The 13,339-nt window shown below is 40.2% G+C and overlaps 1 protein-coding gene across 1 annotated transcript; it reads right to left on the bottom strand.

The window, feature by feature from the left end:
- Nucleotides 1-1,843: 1,843 nt before the first annotated feature.
- On the bottom strand, nucleotides 1,844-12,886 carry TRHR (thyrotropin releasing hormone receptor). Its single transcript, XM_010123821.2, has 2 exons — nucleotides 12,092-12,886; nucleotides 1,844-2,302 (listed from the first exon to the last, which is right to left on the bottom strand). Exons 1-2 carry the CDS (start codon nucleotides 12,884-12,886, stop codon nucleotides 1,844-1,846), a joined length of 1,254 nt encoding a protein of 417 aa, XP_010122123.2.
- Between the last annotated feature and the right edge of the window lie 453 nt (nucleotides 12,887-13,339).

Raw genomic sequence — 13,339 nt, 5'->3', positions numbered from 1 at the left:
CTTTTATAACATATATTTTTGTCTCTGGCTCCAGATTATCAGAAACAGTGCTAAAGGTCATTACATAAAGGCAACATTATAATGACCTAGAAAAATTAAGAAAAGGTAGCAATGCTTTCACAGTAATTTCTCTTTACATCCCAATATACAGTTAATAAATCTTTCAACACACTTTATTATGTCCTGAAGTACTCTAATGGATAATCTTTGAGTCAAAAAAATGAAAAAAAGTTACATCTTTCTCTAAATTTTCCTCTTTTCCATAGACATGATTTATACTGCAGTTGTACTCCCTGTAGTGATCTGAGACATAATTACTATTGAACCAAGACAATATTAACTAGTAAAAGCCTGCCCAATACCCTTCAATACCTGTCAAGTTCAGACAGAATTCAGCATCGGCTGAGACTTACATTTAAAGCGGTATATCTATAAAGTAGCTTGCTGAAAAAAAGAAAAAATTTTAAAGCTTTCTACTGACTTTTAAATTTGTTTATTCCCGCCTGTAAATTCATTGAATGGCCTTCCTCTTTCACGCTGTTCAAAGTAAAAAAAAAAAAAATAAAGTAAGAAAAAAATATTTTATGCTCTTTGCCATCAGATACCTGCTTATTGAAGCGTGTTACAATGACTGCAATTTGATTTGCACTGCTGTGGGATGGGGAGTCAACGGCGGGCAGTTACTGTAATCGGCAGCGGTTCCAGCTGGCGCTGCCCAGTGCGGTGAGAGCCCTCTTGGGACAGGCAGCAGCCACACAGGAGGGCAGGTCCACTGCCCTGCTTTACATCCGTGGAGATGTCCTGGGTAGCCTTGCTCTTTCTGAGAGCACAGACCAATCTTAAGCCAATACATGGGACAAAGGATTTGGGTATGCCACTGAAGCCAACTCACCAGCTTAAAGTTATGTTAAGTGCTTCGTTCAGTTAGAGTCAATAGTATATTATTTTCACTCCCCAAGAGGCTGCTGCTTCTTGTAGGACGCAGACTGGTGTGTAGAGATATATGGTAACTCCTGCAATTCTGTCAGCAGAAAGGCCTTTACATTTCATAGGTTGGTGGCAATGGAGCATCCAAAGGTTTTATATGACTGCACACTCAGAGCAAGGTGGGCTTCAGGCCTGAAAGTTAGGAGAGTAGAAGCAAACTGAGAAAGAAATATTTTTAATTTTCATGTAGTCTGCAAATGGAAATGAAGAGCTAAGTCTCTCTGTGGATCATCTATATTGTAATATCTAAGAAACAGAGGCTTATACAGGAATTACATAGCATTGTGTAAAAAAGCTTTGCGAAAACAGTAATATCCCTCATCACATAGAAGATGACTGGGTTAGAAAGTTGTTCTGCATATGGGGATGATGCAGGTAGCATGGAAATGGATGTGGCTTTCAGCACTTTCAGGACTAGCGTGCTGGTGTGGGGGAGATGTGCGTCTTCTTTTCTCTCCAGCTGTGTGGTGGCAGTGGGCTAGCTAACCCCAAACTGGAGCCAAGGAGTGAGGCACAAGAAAATGCCCCATTGCCCTCCCACAAGCAGCCAGAGCATGGTCCAGGAGGAATCACTGAGCTCAGACACCACCGCCTACCCTCCAGCCAGATACGCAGGTGAGGCACTGTACCCAAGCACCGCTCCTCAGGGAGTAAGGCTTAACCTCCTTCCACATACCCCAGATCCTCTTGGTCACATTGTGCTTGGCACAAGGCACTTTGAGAGCATCACTTTCCAGAGCCAGGCAGTTCTCCCTCTCCACCATGTAGTGACCTTGCCCTTTTTGGTGATGCATCATTTGTCACCGCCAGCCTTCCCTGGTCCTTCGCTGCACTGCCCCAGATGAAAGCTATCCCATCACAGCCCCATGCACTTGAACATGCTCTGGTTCATGAGGACTATACACCAGACATTAAAATGTATTGTTACCTCAGATGACAAACATGTATCACCAAGGGACAATTTTGCAGAGGACAGATAGGTATTGGTGACAGTAATATCTTCCAGTTCAGTGCTGAAGTGATCAGACTCTTTGATGACGTTATAATTTAGGGCCACACTGTAGCTGGCCGGTTTCTTGTCCCGTTTCTGCTGGCAGTTGCAGAGTTTCCTGAAGGCTGCTCTGAATTTCTGGGACATGAGATTGTAAATTACAGGGTTGATGGCACTATTTAAATAAATACAGATTCTGCAAAATAGCAGGAACCAGTTTTCTTGGAAGGGGCTGGAGATAAAGGAATTGACCACCACCAGTGTGCGGTAGGGCATCCATAGAAATGCAAATAGGACTACCACCACGGCCAACATCTTGGTAACCTGGGGGAACACAGAAGTAGAAAGAAGACAGGCAGAAGGTTAGTACTCAACTTGGAAGGAATATGTTCATTGCTACATCTCTAGGGCCAAAGCAAAATTACAGATAGACTCTTCAGCTGGTAATTTCTGATCAATATTTGATTCAGAAAGGTTTTCTACAATAAGAACAATGAAAAAAAATCTAGCTCAAAATTCCCCCTAGTTTTGGTTAAGTTACTCTTTCTAGATGACATCACAGTAAGCTAATTGTTATAGACCTGAGAATTTGCAGCCTCTCAAGCTGGAAGGAGGTGTTGATTCAAATGGAAAAAAAAAAAAAGAAGAATTAGATTTATTCCTATTCCTCAAATCATCAATATTTAACTCGATCTTCATTTTTTGATGTTTACCCTGAAATGTCAATTAAAGTTTACAGAGCCAGGGAAAAAAGGATTGTCAATAAAACTTGATTATTATAAGAAACTTCATCTATTGTGCAAATTCATCTTGAACAAAATAAAAACAAAACCAAACCTTTGGGGATACCCAGGATAGCTGAAATGAAGTGAATATGAAATAATTAAAAAAAAATTAAAGACCCGCACTGTAAAAAGAGTCTTTCTCTTGTAAATAAGAATTCTGGTACATATTGTACTCCATAGTCTCTACATTAAAGAAGATGTTAATCTTATTTGGAAGATGTTAATCTTCTTTGGAAGATGTTAATAAACAAGGTAGAAAGTACAGTGACATGGGACAGGGGGATAGTATGGTGGCAGAGCCTCATGTAGGTCAGCAGATGACTTGGTTAACTGTGTGTGGACTCGAAAGCATTGGCTCTGAGTTTGGTGAGCTACAATTACTTCCTTTGATTGTGTTTTTTTTTTTACTATTTACCTTTCTTCTTGAGATAAAACTTTTGTTGTCTGTTCACAGATTAGTTTAAAGAACTTCTTTTTACCTTTGCTTTATTCCTTCTTTCTTGGTACCTGGAGTTATACTTCAATGAAACGGCAACTCCTGTAACCACAGGATACGTTCTGGATGTATGGGTTATAATTTCCTTGCTTACAGAAAGGATAGAGGGAGATCAATAAGACTTTCAACTGTTTCCAGGGGGTCAGATAGATAATTCCACTAAAATAACTCATAAATGCATGATAATTTTAAGAGTGTTTTTTAGTTTGAATTTCTAAGAGAGTACATAATTCTCTTGTCTTCTGATCAGATAGCTCACTATGTAGAAAGCCTGCAATGTTGCCTAAGGGATGTATTTTCTTCTAGCTATCTGGAAAGACACATACACATATAATCTAATTTGTTGGTTTTGTAATAGATAATAATATTTTTATAATAAAGAATGGGCTGAAGAATAAAGTTATTCTACAAATGGATGTATCTTTATCTATCTATTTAAATGTACATACTCAAAGTCTACATTTTTATCCTATAATTCTCCTCCCTTTACCCTCACTTGCGATTTCCCTACAGCTGTGTTCAGTGGAAGTAAAAAATGAGACTAAGAAATATTATCTTCTTTTTTGTCACTTGACTTATACATTTTCTTATGACTTCTAGACTGCTTTTCTTGCTTGCTGTGCACAAACAATCGCAATAGAGCAAAATACAGATGTTAATGTCCCAGGCAGCTAAAAGGATTTTTTCCTTACCTTTGAACCACTTCTAAAAGGACCAGTCCTGTGAACATGGCTGCAAAGAGCAAGTGAGCCAGTACGGACCCGCTCTGGCTGAGAAAGGCTCAGGACTCCTCACCTGCTGCCTCACCTCCCTCCAGCTCTGCGCCAGGCTGTGCCTCCAAAGCAAGAAAAGCCATTCAACTGAGAATAATCACTTATCATGGAAAATAATCCACATTTAAAGGAGGAAAGTAACCATTTGTGGGGCTTGGATTATCAATGCAACCGAGCCCAACTAACAAATGTGTTGCATCAGCTTAGGCGTTCAGAGGGCAAGAGGATAACAGTCTACACGGGCATCAAAGTACTTCACTACCAGAAGCTCAGCAGGAGACTCTTATACCCACTGATCATTGGCAATTTACATTTCTTCTGAGCATGTCTTTAACAAGTAATTGCTCAGAAAATCACTTACAAAGGTGTAGCTCTCAGTTTGAATCCTGGGTTGAACTAGAAGTAAATTGATTTCTTTTTTTTTTTTTTTTTTTTTGGCTCTTAGCACCACGTAAAAATACCATGGTCACAGCACAAAATGCCCTGAGCTGCAGGTTTGAATGTCTTTATAAATACCAAGAGGTTAGCTTCATGCTGTCAGGCTTTATGCCAAGTAAGACATTCTCTTGCAGCGCTCAAACTCTACAATTCCCTGCTCTTGACATAAACTGGAGCTAAAAAAGCAATCCTGTTCTCATCTCCCTCCTTGTGCTGATCCCAAAGAGGAGGGTGTTGGTCAGGTCATATTGCTGGTCCAGCTGAAAACTGAGCATTTCTCTGCAGAGCTGGTTTTCCATTTGCTCAGGTCAGTGATCTAACTCGTGTACTCAGACACTGCCACAGCGTCTACCGTCAGTGCAAGAGAAGAGGCAGAAGCATGTGGCTATGGATGGCACCTCTTTGGTGGCACCTCTTGCACTGACGGTGCAGGACAATGAGGAGAATTCAGCATAATTTTAAACTGGCTGCAGTGCATGTCCTTCCAAAGCTGCTAAATGTCACAAATCTGGCACAAGCTTTCTATTGCCAGGCAGAAATTCAGTTGTGCGACCCATCTGAGCAGTAATGGTTGTGTCTTTTAGACCCAGTGTAAGGCCCTGTGTTCAGATAGTTATTTGCTTGTTGGTAAATCCTCCCTAAGCTGGCTCTGAAGACAGTGGATTTTCATGCTCAGCTACCTCAGAGCATGACCTATGTAAAATGACAGCAGCTCCTAGAAGGTGCTCAGGCACCACTCACTTTGTCCCCAGCGTGGCCAGGGCTTGTCACCCCACTGCAGGCTGAGGCATCCCTCAGGACTTCTGACCCAAAGATGTTACAAGCATGCCCTCGACTTTTTTTTACACCTGAATTTGCCTTTATAGGTGAACTCAGCTTCTAAACACATGGTTTAGGACAAAGCTGCTGTCTTACCCACACCAAAAAACTTCATTTGGATGGATGGGCCTGCACAGAAACATCTTACAGGGAAGTTTGGTCCACTTCACTTAAGAAAAACACCATATCCTTTTTCAAATCACTTTATATGAAACATAACTAAACATCACTGAGGGCAAGGGAGCTAATTATTTGATGTCAGTGGAGTGCTGAGAGTACAAACTTTTTTAAGAACCTACTTTTTATTACCCGTAACCGTACACCAAAGCTCCCTGAAAGCAGAGGCACTAGCATCCTCATTCATTACTGAGGTGAAGGCAAGCACACACTGATTGCTCTTCTCTTGCGGATCTGCACTGTGCATCCTGTATTCAGCAAACAAATTGTTTTTAGTTAAGGAGATTGAAAACATGATTAAAAGGCTTTCAGCAGATCCATTTTAGTCCAAATTTCAAGTGTACTTTGAATGATAGCAAGGTTCTTGAGACAGAATGTGTTCCTGGATGCATGCAACCACTCTTCAAGCCTTATCTTTTGGTCTCTGAGAATGTTCTGAAAAATATTTAAAATGTTTTTTACTAAGTAGATTCCCAATATTTTAATTCTGGACTAGTATTCTGCTTTTCCTTCCTGCTCCAAAACCTTGACATTCTAAAGGATTACTTTTATGAGACATTTTCATTAGCATCGTGCTCACAGTTTGGTAGTTGTTTCCTTTTCCTTTGACTACTAATCTTTCTTACATTGATAGTGTTTAACATAGAATCATAGAATCATAGAATGGTTAGGGTTGGAAGGGACCTTCAAAGGTCATCTAGTCCAACCCCTCTGCAAGGAGCAGGGACATCCCTGACTACATCAGGTTGCGCAGAGCCTTATCCAGCCTGGCCTTGAACGTTTCCAGGGATGGGGCCTCCACCACCTTTCTGGGCAACCTGTTCCAGTGTTCTATAACTCGCATCGTAAAAAATTTTTTCCTAATTTCTAATTAGATGTTAGCATTTTCCTGCTTCTGAGTAGAACAAAATGATTTAAATCTTCAGAAGAAAAAGCATTAACATATTAAAAATGCTGATAGATCCTAGTACCTGTGCTACTAGAAAAAAAAAAGAAGCACTGTTAGTAAAATTAAGCACCTATAGAAAAAAAAAAAGTAGAAATATCTTTTGTCCCTCGTACTGTACCCTGTAAAGAAACATTTAATGTTGGTTGACGTTACTTGTTAGTGAACCTTTGTTTTATTGTGAAATCTGCTCTGAATACTTTGAATAACACATTTTCTATTAATGAAATGAAACCTTTATTTCGCTCTTCTATTTTTAATAAAAGGTTTTGGAATAGAATGCCTAAAATGGACAAGAGGAGAAACTGATCAACCTTCAATTGTACAATCATAGATACACATCTGCTCTGAATTCATTGTCCTGTAAACTATAAAATAAGTGGCAAACCTTCCAAAGTTCAAATAGGAACCATTAGTTCTTTTATTTCTGCAAGCAAAGGCAGTTTAGAAGTAAATGGAATTGTAGTGGTGCTGTATATGAAAAAAATACACACAAAAAAATAAGGGTTGAGATTTATTTTGATACAGTACTTTATGGTGTAAAGATGCAGAAAGGAAGACTATGAGTAAAGCCAAAGAATTATTAGCTTGAATTTCAGGCTAAATTTCAGGTAGAGTTGAGGCAGTAATGTATGTGAATGTAAGTTGAAAATGAACTGCTGCTTGACAGAGGCAATGAGTTGATTATATTGAATTTGGTTTGTTGGTGATTTTTGGTAACAGTCCGGTCAAACTTTTGGTACTGGCACTTGTATTTTTCCCAGATTGATTTTGTGCACACACATTACTATTTATGTGCAATAAATGCGTGCAACTGCAGTAAATGTTTGCTCAAATGCAAATTTATTTTGATTACGACACAGTCAGTGAATGTGTTTTCTGAAAAACTAAACAATATGGATGGTTTGCAAGTATCAATAACAGGCCATTTTGGAATAGCAAAGACACAAATTTGTAGGCTAATGCAATCGTGCATGCCTGAAAAATAAGAGATCTAACTGTTGCATCTGCCTTTGCAACTGCAATGAAGAAAATAAAAGGAAGTGGCAGAAGAGCAGCCACCTGGTAGGCTAACAAGCCAGATGTCTTTAGCCTACCACAGCACCACTGACAGTGGCACTACCACTGGGGTTGGACCGGATGATCTCCAGAGGCACCTGTCAGTCTCAGTGATTCTGTGAAATTATAGCAAAGTATTGGAGGGAAATTTCTTTAATCTAAGTTCCTAAGGGATCTGGGACAAAGTCCCTTGTTGGCTAGTAATCCTTTGGAACATGTTCAATCTTTCTTGCCATCACACGCCATTTTTACCCTAATTCCATGACAACAATTACAGTTTACCAGTGCTTCATGAGGTCCAGGATTCCTTCCATATTCAAATCAAGTGTTTAACTGGACAGCTCCAAATACGTAGCCTGTATTTTCTGGTGAGTAAGTAGAAATCAACTTCAATTCACTTCCTCAAGACTTATGATCATCTGCCCAAATGATCATATAATCGCTAAATATATCTTAACATTGAATTTGCATTTAAGTTCCTTCTTTGCCTCTGAATCAAGTAAATAGGACTTTGAACTGTCTGGCCTTAAGAGATGCTCTTTGTCATCTTCTAGTGGTATTGATCTTTCTTCTGTTAAGCTTTGAAGTTTCAGCTACTGTGATCTGTGTTCAACCAAAGAGTGCTGGTAAATTTTGCTTTTTCACCTTTACTTCACTTGAGGAAATGTGCATGCCAGGACTATTTCACTCTGTTTTCTCAGGTTTGAATTGTGCAAATCACACAGCAGAAATACTTTATAGTTTATCTCTGGTCAAAGAGGTCTCACCTTACTCTTAGTGACCTTTTCATTTTCTCTTAATCTTCTGTTGCAAAAAACATTACGTCACTCTTTATCACTGAGATCTCCTGTTGGCAGTCAAATGCTTTCCCACAGTATTGTTCAGCTACATAAGAGCCTCTGTCTAGGAAGGTTATTTTCTTTGCAAAGCATGGCTGAAAACCCATTCAGCACAGTCATCACCAGCTCCATCAGACCTAAGAGGTGTTTAAGATTTTCCTTTAAGTCACAAACTAAACACATGCTTGAAGGTTTACTTGCATGTTTCAATACTAAAAACAAGTGTAACTCTAGTGGATTCCTCAGAACCTAATGCCACGTTGCCTTGAGCACAAACTGACTCCTCTGAAAATGGAGTGTACCAGTATCTCACCCTCTTCTGGCAGAGATCTTCCCTCAGGAGAAAGTTGGGTGTTGCCTACTGACTTGTCCTGGCTGATGAAAGGCTCTGCAAAGGCAATGAATTACTCTTACTGCTTTCCATAATGAGTGGATCAGCTGGATTTAGCTTCTGACAAAGAAGAGACAGAATGAACTGATTTCTGTTCCTTCTGGAACACCCGGAGCCTGATGGAAAGTACAAAGCGAATTGGAAATGTACTCCCATGGACGAAGGAGTGCCTGACCATCAAAGAAAAATATTTTTATTTTTGAAAACCTTTAAAATACATCTACCACACTCTGCTATCCAGTACAGTTCTGTAAAACAGAATAAATATTGCAAGAGTAGGATTGATTTAGCTCTTCATAAGTGGATGTAAGAAGTGACACATGCTATGGGTATGTATGTGTTGGAAAAGTGAGATACTTTACGAGAAAAGGAAGCTTATTTTGTGCCATTCCCTCTCTTCCAACATTTTTTAAAAAAACAACTGGCTTTTATACCTGGGTTGGTTTTTCTGTTTGTTTGTTTGTTTCTCTTTTCTTGGTTGTCTTCTTTGTTCAGTTTAATCTTACAGTGCTTCAAATGAAAACTTCAGGGGGGCCTGAAGAGTACTTTGAAGGCTTTGTCCGTTGGTGGTTGTTCATAAGGGGGTATTGATCCTTTAGCAAACAGATTTTGTTCCCGTTAGCTGTCCAAACATTATAAAGAAATAAATATTTCCTAGAACCAACACAGTTCAGTGAATTTTAAATCATGTGAGTGGGAGGGTAAAGGCCAGAAATTGAATGAATAAGGAGAGGACCACTTTTTACCTGGAAAAGCTGATTTTTGTTCATTAGAGATATACTATAGCTTCATTCTGAGCTCATCCATAGGCATTTCACTTGAAAAAAAATGTTAAAATAGACTTGATTCACCATTCTAAATTATATTCCAGGCCTTCTTTCTAAATCATAGAATGCTCTAAATCATCATTCTGTTTTGAAAAACAAATGAACGTCCTCTGACCATCTGACCACTTTTTTACTCTTTGGTGCTGGTGTTATGTCTGTTTACATCCATCAGAGACTGAAAATACCTGTTCTAATGAAATTGAACGTGGTCCATCTATTCTCCTTCAGCAGTAGCTGCCTCCCTCCCCTCTGTTTATCTCACTGCTGAGCTTCCCATCCTCTGTGAAAATGTATTTAAAAATGGGTAAATGGTCAAAAGAGAGAGAGAGAGGAGAAGAAAGCAAAAGAGCGAGAAATGGCCAAGGGAACACCAAAGCCAGAGGAAGAGGCACTCCTTGGCAAAGCAAGCACCACCTGAAGGGACTGCAGCCCGTGGAGGACCCACAGTGAAACAGAGGAAAGGAGTGAGCAGGAAGGAGTGCACCTCTGCAACCTGACTGCAACTGTCCCTGGCTCCACGCTGCTGGTTGCCTTAGGACTGAGTGTAACTTGTGCCTATAGCAAGAGGCTATTTGGCTGCCAACTGGAGCCAACTTACCACAGGAGTATGCACAAATTTAATTTCGTAGAAATGTTCTTTGGTAAGTATGAGAACTGCCACAGAAGTAGGAAGTGTACATCACACTTTCAGTCACTTTTTCTCCAGATCACATGCTGAACATCATATGCAACTCCATCACTGTAGTGCAAGCACAGTTCTCAGAAACTATACAGAAGTTTTACATGACAGTAGAACTTACTATGAGGCCAAACTATACCGTTAGCTACACATCTTTGCCAGAGCAGCAGGAAATTTGCACTTGTGCTTCTTACTAACAGTTGAGATTTTAGATTTTTTTTTTTTAATACGGACTTGTATTTTGCTATTTTACACCACTGGCTGTATTTTGCATGCTTATATTGTATTAAAAATGTTTCTAGTAACTCCATACTATCCTTGCTTTGTTTCCTGTGTTGTACTATACGCAAATGCTAACTCTACTCGTAGTCATGCTACATTAAACAATCAGGTTACTTAGGCTTTTAGAAAAAGTCTTGCGGACTTACCAAAAGATAAAAGCCATCACATTATAGTCCTCACTTTTTGGTTTCGTAATATAACAGAATCCACATTCAGCAATGCTCAACGTAAAAGATTTGTCTGTTTTTCAAGTGATGCTAAGCACACGTAATCAAGCACGTACACTAAAGTGATATTGAGAAGTTGAAAAGGAGATTATCTTTTTCTTCTACTAATTAATGAACTAAGAAAAACAAAATTAAACACTTCTAATCTGACTATTAACTATAATTGGAGACACATAATTAAATACAACCTAGCCCACATGTTTCAGTTGGGCATTTCAAAGCACGGTTCTAGTGCTCTGTGAGCACTCAGTGCTCTAGCAGGCAGCTCTGTTAACTTTTGAGGTCAGTGCCATCCCTGTAATAAGTAAAAATGGTCCCTCTCATTAAACAGTAGCAATTTACATAAAATAAGATGAATATAAAGTTCAACTCATCACCCAAGGGGAGCAATTATCTTGTTTGAAAAGGTGCACACGCCAGTTTTCCTTCCTGAGGGCGCTGTACTGTGCAGGGAGGTAGAAGCATCCTTTTTGGCAAAGTGACCCTCTGGGGTGCTTTGCAGTGGCTGCTGAGGGCTCCAAGCCAAGTCACCTAGCACAGAGCATCACTTCCCCACACTTGCACCAAGCTGCCTGACCCAACTGGAGCCTGCTCCTGAGAGCCGGCTGCAGTGGTGCACTCTGCATTTCTCAGAGCTGCACTCAACTGTGTTACCTACTGCATGCTGTATGTATGAGTATGAGGCAGCACTGCTTATTGCAAATAGCCATAAATTAATCTACTAACTATATTCTACTTGTATGATTACACATTGCAGCATACATATTTACCAACATAAAAAGAAGCTTATCAAACTTATGCCTCAGTTTTGAGCTATCAATACATGAAAATATTTTATCAGAGACAGAATAACAAAGATATTTAGCATTTACAAAGCACTTTTATATACAGACTTTCTTAAGTAGACTTTTTACAGGCGATTTAGAGACAGAAAAGGTAGCTACTTGATTGCATTTGCAGAGTGACATAATGCCTTAACTAGGACAAAATCTTGAGTCTCCTAAACTCCCAGGCTAGTTCCTTCTCTTCACATCTCAAAAACAACTCAAGAGTCACTTTGTATATTTAGCAGTATTATTAACAGGCTGAAATATAAAGAAACTATGGTTAAAAATGTTTCACTCTTTATTGACACAGCCTAATAACTTCTGTTATAAGAAAAAAAAAACCTTACTTGTTTTTCAGTCCTTGCAGTAATGAAAAGGCAACAATATATATATATTTATACATATGTGTATACGTATCACAGAATTTCAGCTTCAGTACCTAGCAAAAAGGGAGAATGTATTTACCCCCTTCCACAGATTTAGACTAGTGATCTCTAAAAGAAGTGAGTTTTAGGTTTCAGTATGGCATTTCAAACTGCTGTTCCTACCTGCCTTCGAGAAGCAATAGTGCTATTGAAACTCCTGTTAGTCATCTTGGAATTCACAGGCTTGCTTTGGTGAGCCATGTCGTTCCTCCATGTCTTAGAGTTTTCTTTTGGGTCCGAAGGGATGGGGTTCAGGAACAGTATTCTAGCAATCATGCCATAGAGGACAGTCGCCAATACCATTGGCACAACATAAAATATACCAAAGTCCATCATGTAGATAGGAGAGTAATAGCTCCTGGACACCTTGTAGCCACAGGACACAACAGTTGTGTCTTTGTAGACTACTGTATTAAGGTCTAGCAAGAAAAACCACAGCATACAGTATATGGAGGTGAAAGCCCAGACAAAAATAATGATCTTTTTGGCTCTTGAAAAAGTGCATAGGAATTGAGCTTTAATTGGGTGGCAGATTGCTATGTATCTCTCAATGGTGAAGGCAGTGATGGAAAAAGAAGAAGCATTTATCCCTAGGTACTGGAGATAAGTGATGCAGAGACAGCCCACATAGCCATACACCCAGGATCTATACAGGCTTTCTGTGATATTGGGTAGTCCTGCAGCCACAAGCACCATGAGGTCTGCCACAGCCAGACTCACCAAGTAGCAGTTAGTGGGAGTTCTCATGTGTTTGGTTCTGAGGACCACCAAAACCACCATGATGTTGCCCACGATGCCCAGTCCACAGATGAGGAGGACCAAGAGGATGGTAACCACTTGGTATTCGGCTGTCACGATCTCCTGGCTTGATAGTGGCAGTCCAGTTTGGTTCTGCTTGTCCCCTGTGTCATTCTCCATCTTCACCAGCCCACTGATGCTTCTGCCCAGCACTTGGTCTCAGCACATGTTCTCCATGGTCCCCTGCAAAATGCTGAGTGGAGCAGAGCGTGGGTAAGTTGCAGCCCCAGAGCACATTCTGCACGTAGTCATGGTCCCATTTCTGTGCTGTCCTCCACTCACCCAAAATCACCTGGACTTTCAGTCTTTGTAAATTCAATTGCCAGACAGATTAATCCCTCTAAGACTCCAGCTCATCCACACAGGTTAAAAAGCTGTTTTCTCCTAGGCAGTTCGAGGCACACATGAAAACACAGCATGTGGAGATGGCAGCTTTCCACCCTGCAGAGGAGGAGGAGGTGGCGGCGGGGAAAGCAGAGCCCTCCTGCACTGCCAGCTGCGTACGGCACTGCATGGGACTGAGCTGAGCCAGTCCAGGCAGACTTCAGCATCACCGCTTTCCAGGAGGAGTCA

This window comes from Chlamydotis macqueenii, chromosome 2 (assembly GCF_036417535.1).
Source record: "Chlamydotis macqueenii isolate bChlMac1 chromosome 2, bChlMac1.mat, whole genome shotgun sequence".
Taxonomy (NCBI): domain Eukaryota; kingdom Metazoa; phylum Chordata; class Aves; order Otidiformes; family Otididae; genus Chlamydotis; species Chlamydotis macqueenii.
Note: the sequence above shows the minus strand (reverse complement) of the source record. Positions and strands in the feature narration are given on the sequence as shown.